The sequence below is a fragment of the Colias eurytheme genome, chromosome 23 (genome assembly GCF_061535395.1).
Source record: "Colias eurytheme isolate Ceu_HAF_F1 chromosome 23, ilColEury1 Martin Lab GWU primary, whole genome shotgun sequence".
Taxonomy (NCBI): domain Eukaryota; kingdom Metazoa; phylum Arthropoda; class Insecta; order Lepidoptera; family Pieridae; genus Colias; species Colias eurytheme.
Window position 1 is genome coordinate 670148 of NC_143002.1, and position 16821 is coordinate 686968.

At 34.2% G+C, this 16821-nt stretch overlaps 1 protein-coding gene across 1 annotated transcript in view; it reads right to left on the reverse strand.

Moving 5' to 3' along the window:
• Positions 1 to 1422: 1422 nt before the first annotated feature.
• LOC149898092 (putative sodium/potassium/calcium exchanger CG1090) overlaps positions 1423 to 16821 on the reverse strand; it is a 36113-nt gene continuing 20714 nt past the window's right edge. The window contains exons 2-16 of the mRNA XM_090115551.1: positions 15383 to 15542; positions 14737 to 14870; positions 14357 to 14461; positions 13729 to 13870; positions 13045 to 13155; positions 9827 to 10004; positions 6991 to 7137; positions 6361 to 6446; positions 5718 to 5836; positions 4991 to 5101; positions 4234 to 4315; positions 3244 to 3408; positions 2749 to 2851; positions 1940 to 2070; positions 1423 to 1644 (exon numbers count right to left, since the gene is read on the reverse strand). Coding sequence (XP_089971677.1) covers positions 1445 to 1644; positions 1940 to 2070; positions 2749 to 2851; positions 3244 to 3408; positions 4234 to 4315; positions 4991 to 5101; positions 5718 to 5836; positions 6361 to 6446; positions 6991 to 7137; positions 9827 to 10004; positions 13045 to 13155; positions 13729 to 13870; positions 14357 to 14461; positions 14737 to 14870; positions 15383 to 15542 — 1974 coding nt within the window. The 3' untranslated portion in view covers positions 1423 to 1444. The remainder of the gene's footprint in view (positions 1645 to 1939; positions 2071 to 2748; positions 2852 to 3243; positions 3409 to 4233; positions 4316 to 4990; positions 5102 to 5717; positions 5837 to 6360; positions 6447 to 6990; positions 7138 to 9826; positions 10005 to 13044; positions 13156 to 13728; positions 13871 to 14356; positions 14462 to 14736; positions 14871 to 15382; positions 15543 to 16821) is intronic.

The window sequence follows — 16821 nt, forward strand, 5'->3', positions numbered from 1 at the left end:
TTATCCGACTTTTGGAATAAACAAACCTTTGAAGAGCATTCGCTTCAAAGTTAAAAATGAAGAATTTTAGTAGAGTAAGAATTCTCTTAAATTTACGATCTGTAAATATAACAAAGAATAAAAATAAAATTTATTAACCTGTAATCACTTCTTCCATTAAAATAATATTTGTAGTAACGTATGTAAATAAATTATTTTATAATATTTTTTGTACACACGAAAACATTAAATAATATCTTTAAAAAATATGTTTATTTACAATGAAAACAACGAGTTACATACAGATAATAAATAATAACTTTATACAGATTATGCATAGCATAGCTTCTGAGACATTAGATCTGTCAAAATATTGCCGCTCCCCCATAATAAATTGATAGCATTGAATTATAGTTCAATTATCTATTTTTCATAAGATTTTTCATATCTTTTTAGATAATAATATGACAATTTATTAAGAAAAATTATGCTATCACAAATGCATTCTATTTATTTCTCGCATTAGTTATATAAATCAAACCTAAATTAGGAGTAGGTAAGATAATAACATAAATACTTATATTATAATATAGTTTATAGTTCTACTCACACATTTTTTATGACACTATTTGGGACACCAGCCCCCCTAGACAAGTGGCTTTCTATTAGCGTAAAGTTCAATAGAATAGATTATGAATGTATGAGTCATGAGATTGACGTTTGATTACGACGACGACGACGATTGATTACGTCAATCTCATACATTCATAATCTATTCTATTGAACTTTACGCTAATAGAAAACCACTTGTCTAGGGGGGCAGAACATATAAGATAGTTCGATCTACATACGTCGTTACATTTTAATAATATAAATATCATTTTGTATTGTGATATACGTTTTATTTTAAGCATTTAAAGCAATTTTATGCCGTAACGGCGTATCTATATCACTTGATGCGTTAATCTAAATAGTTCTAGAAGTTTCAACCAATATGAACATCTACCAACGTGTAAGAAGAGAAAGTAGACGTAAAATAACATCGTGGAAGCGGTTTTATTTTTTTAACAAAACGTTAAGTAATTTTAACGTAAATAAATTGTAGGCATTTATAAAAAATACTTTTGTTATAACCAACCAGCACTGCCGCAAAAGAAAAAACAACTTCTGTCATCATCAAAGTCTGTTTTATATTACGTTCAGGCACAGTCGTTGCCAGTGTCAAATTAGTCATTTCAAAAAAAGTAACCCGTCAAAGTCAAAACTTTTTTTTCAACGTACACGCTCAAACTCCCAGTGTCAAATTAAAAAGTCATTCACCTAGTTCCCCTTCGAACAGGCCACTAACAAAACCGATAAAGAATAAAAAAAAAACCGCTTCCACTTGACAGCTGTCTCCCGTCACCCGCCACACGCCACCTGTCACCTGTCACCCGCCACCTGTCAGCTGTCACCTGTCAAACGTCTAATACGTGGACACACAGTCGGGCGGGTGGTATATGCCGAACACGTTGAGCTCGTACAGGCTGGCCAACGTAATGAACAGCAAGTACCAAACCATGAGCACGGCGCCGAACTTGCGGTCGAGCTTCCAGCCGTTCGCATGGGTGGCGAGCACTAGGAATATTACTGTCGAGAACAGGGATAGCGTGGAGTAGATTAGGCCTGTAAATAAATGTATTTAATTAAAGTTTGTTTTATTTTCATTAAAAAAAAAGCTTTTGAATTGTAATGACAAAACTTTGAAAAATAAAAAAAGCGTGAGAGCCGAGCACACGTGTCAGGAGTGAAACTTCTTTAGCAAGATTCAAAATAGTCACTTTACTCTGTGACGGGACGGTATTGCCATGACGCGACCTTGAAATTTTACTCTGAACGCGCCTAAAGAAGTTTCACTTCAAAAACCTATACCGATTTTTTTCGAACTTAGTTATAGCAAAAAAACATAATATATGCCTACCTTTGCTAATAACATTAACATGGCTGCCGGGGTGTATAATGGCGGTCTGTATGAACCACGGCAGGCCGAGACACACGAGTATGTCGAACACGTTGGACCCCACCGCGTTGGATACCGCCATGTCACCGTAACTGCATAAATGTTGTCATTTTTTATTATACTGTTATAAAAATGAATACAAAGTCGCATTTTAAAGTCGGTAGAGTGTGTTGTAAATTCGGTTGGAAGTGTATTGTGAGGTCGGTTGGGAGTGTGTTGTAAAATTTGTTGATAGTGTGTTGCATAGTCGGTTGGCAGTGTGTTGTAAAGTCGGTTGATAATGTGTTGTATAGCGGGTTGATAATGTGTTGTAAAGTTGGTTTATAATGCGTTGTAAAGTCGTTTGATAATGCGTTGTGAAGTCAGTTGTTAATAAAACTCAAACTCAAAAATTTATATTTTATTCAATTAGACTTCTTTTAAAAGCACTTTCGAATCGTCATGACATATTTTAAACATTTACCACCCATTCGGAAAGCAGTACGGTCTATGGAGAAGAACCGGCAAGGAACTCCATATTTGCAATTTTAAATACGTTGTGGAGTCGGTTGGCAGTATGTTTTAAAGTTGGTTGATAATGCGTTGTGAATTCGGTTGGCAGTGTGTTCGATTGATAATGCGTTATTAAGTCGGTTGAGAGTGTATTGTAATATCAGTTGACAACTTGTGCAAACGTGCGTTGTAGTAAACGTGCGTTGTGATGTTATCAATGGGTGTATAGTGTGATGTATATACTTATGTGTTTCTTTATTTATGTGTGCATGTCTTACCCTTCCTTGATGACAGCGAGTGAAGAAAGCGCATCGGGCACGGACACGCCGGCCGCAACGAACGTCAGACCCATCACTGTGTCCGGGATGCCCAGCGTGTAGCCTGGAATATAATATTATTTATTTATATTATGTCATTGTAAAGAGAGTGAAGTAGAACATAATAAATATACTTTTAAGACAGAGTGCACATGTTTTTTTTCTAACCGTAGCCTTATGGCTGTAAGTCATAAGTTTTTAATAAATTGATGATTTAATAAATTATTATTTTTTTAATTTAGTAGTGAACGTCAAATTTAGTTCGAACGGAAAGTTTTTTTTTTCAAAAATGAAAGATGTAAATCTAGAAACTTCTATAAAGCAGCTTCAAATTGTACACATATTTATGATAAAATATATTCTCCAATGAGAGAAACTTCAATCAATTAACATAAAATTTCAACCCTGAAAGAAAAAATAATTGGCATCCTAGCCTTATTTTTTTTTCATACTCACCAATAACAGTAATCATCCAGACCATGAAATACGAATAGAAGGAGATCCACAGCATCGATATAATGAAGGTGATGGGATACCATCGCCCGCGGCAGTCCGGCATCGTGCGGCGACACGACCAGTGCACCGGGAACGCGACGTACCAACACGCGAGTTGCACGAAATCTGATAGATACATTATATATAAATATATACAATCCATACTAATATTATAAATGCGAAAGTAACTCTGTCTGTCTCTCTGTTACTCAATCACGCCTTAACTACTGAACTAATTTGCATGAAATTTGGTATAGAGATATTTTGATACCCGAGAAAGGACATAGGCTACCTTTTATTGCGAAATATGTACCACGGGCGAAGCCGGGGCGGACCACTAGTAATATATAAATCTCGTGTCACAATGTTTGTCCTCAATGGACTCCTAAACCACTTAACCGATTATAATAAAATTCGCACACCATGTGCAGTTCGATCCAACTTGAGAGATAGGATAGTTTAAACATGTAGGTACCACGGGCGAAGCCGGGGCGGACCGCTAGTATACTATAATAGACACTTTATTGTTCACGAAAAATATTTAGGGTAAGGGCATTGGATAGTATTTTTAAAAGAATTGTGGATACAAAAAACATTTTTTGTAATAAGTAAAAATTTGCATGCTGCTTTTGAATAACGGCTAAACATTCTGTATTTACTGCGCATGAAAGGGCTGACCCGCCGTGTTGACAATAATAATTAGCAGTCGCCGTAGCCGAAATCGGCAAGGAGTGATTATTATTATTATTTACTGTAACTAAAAAAAACATCTTTTTACCACTTTATCGTAAATAAAGAATTATGAATTATGAAAAAAAGAGCGTGAGTCGAGGATACGTATATGTGTGGGCCAGATTTCGTGAAAATCGGTTGTGCAGTTTTTGCGTGAAACAAGTAAACAAACATACTAACTTTTGCATTTATAATATAAGTAGGATTAGTATTACTTACTGGCTCCAATGGGTTTAACAAGCGGGTCGACAGCTGTCTCAGGATTGTATTCTTTCGCCTTGTAGTATGGCTGTTGATTTGGCTGAAATTAGATTGTTAAATGCTGTAAGTATAAATAAATAAAAGAAATATGTATCATGAGTATAGAACTTCTCAATTCTGTAGAAAATTATGTGCATTATACAATTATTGGACTATTTACTTGAGAAAACAACTTAAAAGGGTAAAACGACCCTATTACTGAGACTTCGTTGTACGTCTGTCTGTCTCCAGGCTGTACTCATAAACCATGATAGCTAGAAAGCTGAAATTTTCAAAAATGATGTATTTCCGTTGCCGCTATAACAACAAATACTAAAAATAAAAAAGTAAAATATTATGTAAGGGGGGTCCCCATAGTACGGAACCCTTTGTTTAAACTTGAGGTACGTAATGGTATATAACGTTTAACATATGGTTTAAACTTCTAAACGCCTATAGTACTACTAATTATTTGTAGATAAAACAAGTTCTAAGTACATTGATATCAGTTCTATCTTTTAAATGAACTGAAATGCTATTTAGTATTTTCTATTGTTTGATTTTACGCGAGTATTATACATTTAGAAATTAAAGACTTTTAACGGATTTTAAACGCGATTTATTCATTCTATAACGAAACGTCGGGAAAATAATAGAATGAATAAATCGCGTTTAAAATCCGTTAAAAAGTCTTTAATTTCTGAAATGCTATTAATAAGAAGTAATTATAATATACCTGTGGTGGTTGTTGAGGTTGTTGTTCCGCTTGTCCCGGCGTTTGTGGCGTTTGTACATCTTGTTGTTGTGGCTGTTGAGTTACATTCCAACTCTGGTTAGCTGGTTGTTGCTGGAAAATATAAAATATATTAAGTACGTGTTTGTAAAGGTTCTAGTTAAATTATCTTACGCATTTCCTAGAAATTTGGGTATGAGTTACGTGTGTGTAAGTGTAGTGCAGTGTGATTCATTCATGCTATATGCAAGTGTATGAAAGCCGTATATGAGAGTTACCAACGCAGTATCTTGATCTCATATAATGTTGGGATCACAGAAGGTGTGAGGTTCTGTTATATATTTGTTTTTAGAGGTGTATAGTGTACACTTGAATTAATGAATGAAAATCTTTTATTGCTATAAAAATACAATACAAATATACTTTTACAGGTTGCTGATAGAATTTCATGCAGCGTGTAAGTATTGTAGTGTTGTGTAGTGTAGTGTAGTATAGTATATTCTAGTGTAGAGCAGAGTATTGCCGTGCAGTGTACAATTAACAGGGCTGTCTCCTATTTCATTTTAGGATCCTATGTATAATTGTTGTAAGCGATAGTAACAGATATTATATGCGAGTTGTGGAATGTAGTGTAGACTGTAGTGTAGTACAGTATAGTATAGTGTAGTGTAGTGTAGTGGAGTAAAGTATAGTATAGTGTAGTGTAGGGTAGTGTAGTGTAATATACTACCAGCGAAGTCTCCTGGCTCCACGCGTTGTTGGTATCGTCCCACGCACTAGCGGGGTCCCACACGGGCGCCGGCTCCGCGTTGTACGCCGCGTTCTCGTACGCACCACCCGGGTTGTACGCTATATTGTACATGTTATTTACCTTGTACATTGTGATAAATTATTATGGGCGAATTGAAAAAAAAGTAGTGATAAATGAAGTTTATCACTTCACTTACCACTACGTTTTTGTTAGAGTTGAAAATTAATTGATCAAAGAGAAATTTGGAATTTAGTTGTGTGTCAAATCTGAAGGGACCATTCTTTTTAACATGCTTTTATTAGCTTCATGTGCATGTTTGTATGTAACCGACTCCTTTAGACTCGATTTTGAAACATTTCAAACGGACAGATTTAATAAAAACTTTGTATGCTTATTAAAAATCGATGACAATATAATAATCGGTAATCGATCCTTAATAAATATACAAAGTTTTAATTAATTCTGTCCGAAAACATAGGCATGTTTTTTTTAGTTTTTTCACAAATTTCAAATTATAATTGTACAAAACAGATAAATTATTATGGTCCGTTTTGTAGCCGTAAATAATAAAGATACATAACAGTAAATAGAGCCATAGTAAACAAATAAAACAGTAACTCACGAGCGGGGTCAACAGGCGAGTCCTTAGTCTGTCCGTCCACATTGCTGTAGGGTGCGGCCGGCGGTGCGGGCGGTTGGCCGCCACTTCTGTACAGTTAGATATTTGTTTTTATTAAGAAATTATTTTACTTTAATTTATTTATATTACGAAAAAGTCTCTATTTAATAAAGGTAATGCAAATCATGTTTTTTCCATGGTTTACTCCTTTTATTTGTTGTTTCCGTGAGTTGAAATGAATTGTGTTTGTACTGTTAAAATTTACGAAACAAAACGTTGTTTTTATCATCTCATTAAGAAAAATCTTATCATATAAAATCTGCGAGAAGTGGCAAATACTTTAGTAGTGCAATAATCTCCACTCTATCTTTATGTACTGTATCTTACTTTATTTAACTGTATTCTATTCCATTTTACTCTATCTTACTCGGTATAATGCAAGACATTGCATTGTACTGCATAATATTGCAATGCATTGCATTCTACTCCACTACACTACACCCTACTCTATTCCAATACACTACATTCTACTCTTTTCCACTCCAAATCAATTCCATTTAACTGGACTGCACTCTAGTGCACTGTATTGTATCTTACTACACTCTACTCTACTGCAGTGCACTCTACACTCACTTGTAAGTAACAAGCGCGGCCTGTTCCTCCCGTGTGGGCAGCTTGAAGGGCAGCGGCCACGTGAGCACCCAGGCCTCCAGCGTAGTGTTGAAGCGAAGCGCCACGCAGTACACGCCGTACATTATCAACATGAATAGCGCTTCAGGCCTGTAACATGTATATTTAATATTATGCTTTAATATACCTTATAAACCTTGTTTTATAATAAACTAGCGGTCCGCCCCGGCTTCGCCCGTGGTACATATTTCGCAATAAAAAGTGGCCTATGTCCTTTCTCGGGTATCAAAATATCTCTATACCAAATTTCATGCAAATTGGTTCAGTAGTTAAGGCGTGATTGAGTAACAGACAGCAGAGTTACTTTCGCATTTATAATATTAGTATGGATGTGCTATTTATTAAATAGGTTTGAACTTGAAGTTGGTGCCGAACATTAAGCACTTAGTATTAAGCCCGTGCACCGACATCAAACCTTTTTAATAAATAGCACATATAAATAATATGTAGTAAATAATAATGTCAAATCTTTTTTATGGTACGGGAGCTATTAACGTTTTAAAAAAAGTCATTTTAGTATAGTTGGGTTTTTGATATACTGTTTCTCTTGCTATTTCGGTTAGAGTCCGCGCTGTCTGGCTGGCGGTAGTGGTTGCGTTTATTAGTGCGCACAGGAAAATATCCGTAATTTAAAGTCATTTATTAACGCGTAATTGCACGCCTCATAAGCGAAGCGTTGAGGTGGGTACTACTGTCGCTTCGCGCAAAACATCTGATTTTTCAAACTTAAAATTTTTAATCTTTTGCCTGTAGATAGATCCATCAGACATAAATTTGTTATTGCAAGACGTCTTTTTCGTTGCATACGCAATTTTTTATTTCAAAATCATTAAAATGTCATCGAAATAAGTGAAATTACATCAATGAAAATTAAGCTCTCCGTGCGGTTATAGCTTTTTTGAAAATTAAGCCTCCGTGCGATTAGAGCTTTTTGTGAAAATTAAGCTCTCCATGCGATTAGAGCTTTTTGTGAAAATTAAGCTCTCCGTGCGATGAGTTTTTTGTGAAAATTAAGCTCTCCTTGTGATTGGAGCTTCTTGTGAAAATTAAGCTCTCTGTGTGATTAGAGCTTCTTGTGAAAATTAAGCTTTCCGTGTGATTAGAGCTTTTTGTGAAAATTAAGCTCTCCATGCGATTAGAGCTTTTTTGTGAAAATTAAGCTTTCCGTGCGAATAGAGCTTTTTGTGAATATAAAGCTTTCCGTGCGATTAGAGCTTTTTGCGAAAATTAAGCTCTCCGTGCGATTAGAGCTTTTTGTGAAAATTAAGCTCTCCGTGCGATGAGAGTTTTTTGTGAAAATTAAGCTCTCCGTGCGATTTTATGCGGTTATCAATTCGGCCGGTATATTTTTTTTTAATGTATGTACACCGATTACTCCGAGGTTTCTGAACCGATTTACGTGATTCTTTTTTTGTTCGATGCGAGATGGTGTCGAATTGGTCCCTTAATTTTTTTTTTCGGATAGGCCCAGTAGTTTTTATTTTATGAGCATTTTTGTCTGTACTCGATGACTAAGTTGATATGTAGCAAGTAACTTTGATTCACTTCCCGGTAACCGATTGAGCTGAAATTTTGAATACGTATGTAAATTTGATAGCGATGAAACATTATCATGACATGAAGCTGATTTGATGATGGAATCGGAAGGAAGCTATAGGAACTCAGTAATATATTGACTCAACTTTATCGAGTTTGGGCTCGTTTGATTCGTGTTGAAACATACACGTAAAAGTATTAAATAAAAATAACTGCGTTAAAAACAACCGACTTCAAAAACGGAAAAGTAGGAAATAAAAAAGATTTGATATTATTAACTACTACATAATATTATTGTACATATTTCGCAATAAAAAGTGGCCTATGTCCTTTCTCGGGTATCAAAATATCTCTATACCAAATTTCATGCAAATTGGTTCAGTAGTTAAGGCGTGATTGAGTAACAGACAGACAGACAGAGTTACTTTCGCATTTATAATATTATAGTATGGATGTTAAGCTCAAACACCAAAAAGGGTTATTATATTAAAACAATTCCCTTATACCACAAAAAATAGTTCCAACTCAAATTGAACCAACAAATGATGTTGATGTTAAAATCCATTTATCAAGCATATTGTAAATTAAATTAATAATAATTGATATTGTAAATTAATGTCATTTGAAAGTGTATTTTTTATTGTGTAATTATTAATAGATACTAATATACAAGGTGTCTCAAAAGAAAGTTTATATTTTGTGGATGAATAAAAAAAAAGTAAGCGGTGTATTGAAAAAATGTTTATTAATTATTAAAGTGCATAATATGGGAATTTATTTCTTAAAAATAATATTGTCCAAATGCAGTCCATTGCGTTCACGGCACTCATTTAATCGAACAGTAAAATTATTTATGACAGCTCGGCAGGTAGACACAGTGATGGCTGCCATTTCGTGTCGAATATTTTCTTTTAAATGCACTAGAGAAGTTGGTTTGTTGGCATACACTTTAGATTCCGCTTACTTTTTTTTTATTCATCCACAAAATATAAACTTTCTTTTGAGACACCCTGTAGTTTTAAGGTCAGTATTAACAATAAAATGGATGTATAATCTGAAGCAAATAAATAAATTGTTTATTTGCAAATAAACATGGCATACATAGGTCTTAAAATACATTATTACAGCATGTTTAGTCGTCATTAAACGGCATTACTTTAATACTTTATAAATTATATGTCACTTAATCCTTTTTATTTGAATAAAATAAATAAATAAAACTGCATAAATAATCAACACTTACCAAGAAACATAATTATTCGCAATAGTGCACAGCATCACCAATATAGAGATCGCATAGAAGAAACAATCTCTACACAATGGCCACCAGTTGAGATGAGACACTGTGCCCGCGCACAACGCACAGACAGATATTACGAACATTATGTTGAATACCGCGGAGCCTATTACTCCGGATACACCTGTAGACAATTATAATAATTTGAAATATATGTTATTCGATAAATATGGAAATTTGTAAAATTGCTAAGCTTGCTGTAAAGTTTTAATCGGAATAAATCGACTTTTAAATCTGTTACAATGTCAATAAATAATTTTATTTTATAATGTATAAAATAAAATTGAACACAATAAATTGTAGTCTTGTAAATAAAAATAAATAAAATCACTCTAGTATTCACAATGTGTCTATTCTACTCTACTACGTACTCTACTCTAAATTCAAATTCAAATTCAAATTTCTTTATTTGCGGAATGTAGATTTACAAAGATGTTAGGTAAATACATATTACATAGGCTCTTAAACATTCTGGCTCTTAATTGAGCATGCAAATATATTATAAATTACAATAAACAATTTTATATTACACAACACTAGATCCCATTAACATTATATATATATTAAATTATAGCAGCTATTATAAATTTTTACAAACAAATATTTCGGTCGAATATTCGGTTCGGAAATTAGTTTTTTTTACTTAATATTATTATAATAAATAAAGATACAAAAGTCAATACAATATTTAAGCCTAAGCCAAGTCCTCGTTCATCTTACATGTCAGAAATTCATTCACCGTATAAAAGCATTTTTGTTTCAGAAATGAAGTAATCCTCCATTTAAATTTATTAAGATTACAACTCCTTATATTTGGGGGAAAGTGATTATAGATTTTTATAGCCATTCCTTGACAATTGGCACAAAATAATTTTGATTTACACATGGGGAAGCGTAGTCGGGTGGGATCCCTAGTCTGAAACAGGCAGTCTTTTTCAAAAGTAACAAAATGATATGTATGTTTTTTTACGAAAAGAGCTATCTCGAGAATATAAAGGCAAGCTACAGTCAGGATCTGTAACCTTCGAAACATCGGTCTGCAACTATCAAGGGGTCCTATTCCTGTTATAGCTCTGACACACTTTTTTTGGGCTAGAAAAGCTTGGTGTACGTCAGTAGAATTACCCCATATTAAAATACCATATCTCAATATAGAGCCAACATAGCCGTGGTAAGCAACAATAGCGGCCCTTTCTGAAACCACATTACGTAATTTTCTTAGAGCATACACGAATCTATGAAGTCGTGATGCAACTGTTTGAATTTGCGATTTCCAATTACAATTCTTGTCAATAATAACACCTAAGAACTTAGTTTCTGCAAGCTCGGTCATTGATGTTCCGCGAAAAGTTAAATGTAGTGGGGTTGTTTTATTTTTATAATTGTGAAATTGAATAAAGTTTGTTTTACCTATATTAATGTTTAAATCATTAGTTTCTAACCATTCTATTACATTTTTAATTGTGTTATTAATAACGGATTGGTAGTCAGTAAGTTTGTTATCGGCAATAATAATTGATACATCATCAGCAAACAGTACACATTTATGCGGTGTTATATTGGGCAAATCGTTTATATATAGGAGGAATAATAAAGGTCCAAGGACGCTTCCTTGCGGCACTCCACTTCTGTTATATTTAGGAGCGGATCTGTGCATTCTAACGTTTAAATCCGAGTGTGCGTGGGCTATTTCTACGTATTGTTGACGATTTTTTAAATAGCTTTCGAGCCAATCAAGTGCTGGTCCTCTTATTCCATACAGATTACATTTATGGAGAAGAATATTGTGATTAACAAAATCAAAAGCCCGACTCATATCCAAGAAGATCGCTGTAACCTTTTCTCGCTTGTCCATATGCTCGATCAATGTTTTTACTAAATAGAATGTAGCCAATGACGTTGATTTGTTTCTTTGAAACCCACACTGCTCTTCTTTAATTATGTTAAATTTTTCTAAAAATGAATTTAATTTCCTATACATAGCTTTTTCAAATACCTTCGCTAGAATCGGGATCAGAGTTATGGGTCTGTAATTGTTAAGCATCTGTTTATCACCTTTTTTATAGACAGGCTTAACTATAGATATCTTTAGGCAGTCTGGAAAAGTGCCCTGTTCAAAGGAAAGGTTTACAAGGTGAGTAATAACGTCTGTCAGTTCTGTCTTGCAGTGCTTTAAAACGTGGGTTGTAATAGAGTCGTACCCAGCGGCTTTAGTATTTTTAAGGGATGCTATTATTGAAGATATCTCTAGAGTAGTACAGGGTGTCAGAAATATAGATGAATTCGATGTTTGAACACAACTAAAGTCTGGTGCTAATCCAGTTCTTGTTTGCGTTATGTTAGTAAAGTGGCTATTGAATTCATTGGCTATTTGATTCGTGTCAGTGACAATTTTTCCGTTAGCTTTGATTGGACCTATTTCATCAAATGACCGCACCTCATCTATCTTCTTTTTGATTAAATTCCAAGTTGCTTTAGACTTATTAAGTGCATTATTTAAGTAGTTTATGTTGACAAGCCTCTTGGAAGTCTTTACACATTTTTTTAGTATTTTACCGTAGTCTCCCTGTAGTTTTTTGTTTTCAGAAGTTTTATTTTTGTAATAGTTATAAATAAGTTGGCGTTTGGTTTTGCAGGATTTCCTGAGGCCTTTCGTTATCCATTTAGGTGCATGGTTATTACAACTTACTTTAATTTTAATAAATGGAAAGCAGAGATTATAGAATAGTACTAGATTACTGTGAAATTCTTCGCACGCTTTATTACTATTTAACTCCTCGTATACATTACTCCAAGTCAGGTTAGACATGCAATCTCGGAATTTGGATAGATTTTCCTTACAATAATCTCTTCTTTTAATGAACCAATGTTTAATTTTTGGATTAGTTTTTGTAATAGGTACCGAGAGTGATTGACCAGTGTTATGATCAGAAAGGTACAATTGGTGTACATCACCCTTCGCCCCATCTATATTGCTAATTATATGATCAATACAGGTCTGCTGGTCTATTGCACTGTATTTGTTACATGTGAAATAACTCATATAGCGTAGCATTTCATGACCAAATAATTAATGTTATGTTTAATACGATTCCAGAACTTTCGAAAAAGTAAAGATAATCTTATATTTACATAATCTAATCTAAAATTATAATAAAACATACCAATATCATCCTGCGCACAGAACACTCCAATCACGACGGTAGCTAATTCAGGCGCGGAAGAACCCGCCGCCATGAAAGTCGCACCGGCAACATCAGGCGCTAGCTTTAGTTCTGTAATTATTTGTGGTTTTTGAGGAAATAATATGAATAAAAAAAGACGGGTTGGACTCCGGGAGTGCCGGCAGAAGTAAAAACTTGATTATTAACGTTGAGCATGTTTGATATTACGTCTTAAGCTTTTTCGATCAGGTCACGTGTCCTGACGCGAGTTTAAGATTTTATACCCAACGCCGCTAAAGAAGTTTTCACTTCAAAAATATAAGAATGTGTTTTATTTTTGAACATCAATAATTTAAATTAAAAGCACCATTTTTACAAAAAATTTGGATGTTGTAAAACGGAGCAGTACAACACACTCACTCGCACTCACACTACTCATTCGTTTGTTAAAAATTCAATTTCATCTCAAATTTTAAATTATAAGTTGAATTGCAGGATGTGGCAACTTGCCCAAATTGAAGACTTGAAGATTGAAAAGTATACAACGCAATACAAATAATATATTTATTCGATAGGTATTGAATTGAGTCTAGTTGTTTTTTATTGATTGTGAGTCTAGGAATTTATTGTATGTGATATTTGTAATATTTTCAATATCATAATTGTAATGTTTTTGCTACTTACCTTCACAGATCCGATCCAAACTGCACACAAAGTATTCATCACACACTATCGCGAGTCCAATAAAAGTGAACACACACACAAGTATGTGTATGATGAGCCCGCCGTGCTTGCGCGCGTTTTGGCCCATGAGTGGCCGGGGGAACTGGGGACGGATGTATTTTATTTTTAATATCATTGCAATCCTACTAATATTATAAATGCGAAAGTTGTTACTCCTTCACGCAAAAACTGCTGTACCAATTTTCATGAAATGATGACGCACTATGCGGGTTTTCCTTTAACTAGTGGACGTAAGGTGGCAGGTTGTATTAAGTGACAGTGAAACTACTTTAATGAGATTTTATATCATCTTCGATATACATAAGATTAAATAGATATAAACAGTAGCAATACTAGTTGACTCATTTACGCGTTTGTATTGAGTTTCGCTACTGTTCGTATATATTTACTGTGATAATAGGCTAGGGACTTTCGGCTGAATTTTGTGTGATCATAATCAATTCAAACCTGCCAACAAGTATATAAGGATAGTTACACAACACATAAATAATTTCCATTGATAATATATGTAACTATATGGAAGTCTTCACATAGATTTTTAAAAAAGTCTAGATTTCAGTCTAAATACCTGTTCAATAGCGGGTGGAGTACAGTTATATCTCAAGGGATGTACCGTAGCTATCGACATCTCTAGTATTTCCTCTTCTTTGCGAATGTCAGCCGTTTCTTTATCCTACAAATAAATATATATTTAAATTAGAAGGTAATGTGTGTTTGTTTGTAAAAACGAGTCTAAATTTGTCACAAGTGTAAAAAATAACAACGTGAAGACGTTAAAAATTGGCATGAAGAGAAACTTCTTTAGGCGTGTTGAAAGTAAAATTTCAGGTCGCGTCATGGCAATACCGTCACGTGGAGTAAAGCGACGATTTTGGTATCTCTGAATCTTGTCAAAGAAGTTTCACTTCTGACACGTGTGCACATGCTCTTTTTTAAGTTTTTACTCACATCCTCATAACCAGCATCTTTTTGCCTTTTCTTCTCGCCTTCTTCATCCTCATCCAATTCCTTCATAGCTTTTTTCCCGCCATCAGTAACTCTATCTCCGAATGTTGCTACGCTTGGAGTCACTTTTAATGGTTCTGAAAAATTATTTGATTTGATTTGATTTTTACATAATAATTAACTTTGTCAATCTGTCTGTTACTAGGCTTTCACTTTCAGAATTTTTAAAGGCTTTAGAGAAAATGTCAGATCTAAAAAAGTGGTGTAGCAATGCTACACTGACGAAAAAACATACCTAAACCCTCATTTGAAAATACATTTACCTCGTCATCATTATTTATACGATGCACATCAACACTAAACTCAAAACTAAAGGGCATAATAATAATAAAAGAATCCTTTCAACACACTTAGTGAAACTTTTATTACATCGTCTCAAACTTTTTGGTCTGTGTAGCGCATGTCGCGTGACGGTCGAACCGTACGATAATTATCGTACAAATACGATAATTTTGTGCCTAAGTTTCACTTTTACCGTGGTTTCATACAACCACACAACATTTTTTTTTAGGTTTAAGTGAGTAGACCGTACGTTTACATAAACAAAGTCATGACCCCTAAAGAAATAAAATTATATAAATACAATTACCTTTATCATCAAGTTTAACAGTAGCAGCCGGTACGGGGGTGTTCTCCGGGAGGTCCTTGACAGGCTCCGAGGGGCTTCCGATCACGGCTTGGAACACGGAATATGCGATGAAGAATATGGACACCGTCAGCCAGCGGTGCCGGCGGGGACGCCGCATCCTCTGTAACAATTCAAATTCAAATTTGATAATAAATTCAAATTTGAATAACGAGAAAGGGGAACCGTTTTTTTGACTGACCGTATGTATTGATTTTAGTATTGTTTCTTAAAAGAGTTGATGAATAATAGCAATTTACGATTCCCCGAAATTCTCAGAAAACAGGGCTCAAAATATCTGCCTCAAAATAAACTATGTTCCTCTTATCCAAAATGACCATATTACTTTTTGAATGAATGAATGAATAAATACTTTATTTGCACCAGAAACAAAATAATAAAAAAAAATACAGACAATAGAAAACGTACAAAAAGACGGCATCGCTAATACAGCGATCTTTCTTTTTCTTTTTCTTTTAGGTACAAGATTTTTAATCAAATAAAATTCATGCAGGAAATTTATGATAATCCCATCCTACTATCCTATCCAATCCTACTAATATTATAAATGGGAAAGTTTGTGAGAATGGATGTTTGTGTATGCGTATGTATGTAGGTTTGTTACTCTTTTACGCAAATACTACTGAACCGATTACAATAAAATTTAGCACACATACAGAGGCTAAACTTGGATTAACACATCGGATAGGTTTTATCCCGGAAATTCCACGGGAACGGGAACTATGCGGGTTCTTCTTTGAAAACGCGAGTGAAGCCGCGGGCGGAAAGCTAGTTAAACCAAATTTGTGATTGAAATTTGAAAACCGCTAGTAAATAGGTATAAAATTAAATTCATATTACTACAAAAATACGCTTTGAATTAAAATACTGTAGATCTTACAAAAATAAAATAAAATCCAGACAAATGGGAATAAATTGAGGCATGCGTAAAGCACATATTTTTCCATGAAAATTCTTCTATGTAAGAAAGGTGTGCTAAGTTCAGCAGTGTGTGTTATCTTTCACGTGTGAATTATAATATTTTATTGAAGTTTTTTGTAGTTTTTTTTTTTATATTTTTTTTTTATTTTTATTACTACAACCGGCAAAGGAGCGGGCGGTACACTTGATGTAAGGTGTTCACCGCCGCAACGTTAGGTACCCTTGCGATTGTTTTGCCGGCCCTTGAGAGACGCATAGGCTCTTTTTTTGAAGGCATCCATATCGTAAACAGATGGAAACATAGTTTATAATGCTACATCTGTAATAGTTTTGTATACCTCCTGTTTAATTTCTATATAATCATGCTGTTAAGGCTGTTAAATAAGAGAAAGATGGTTACCTAAATATATTGTTAATTACTTCAATGTTCACAACTTTTCCTAACTTGTACGTTTTCTTTG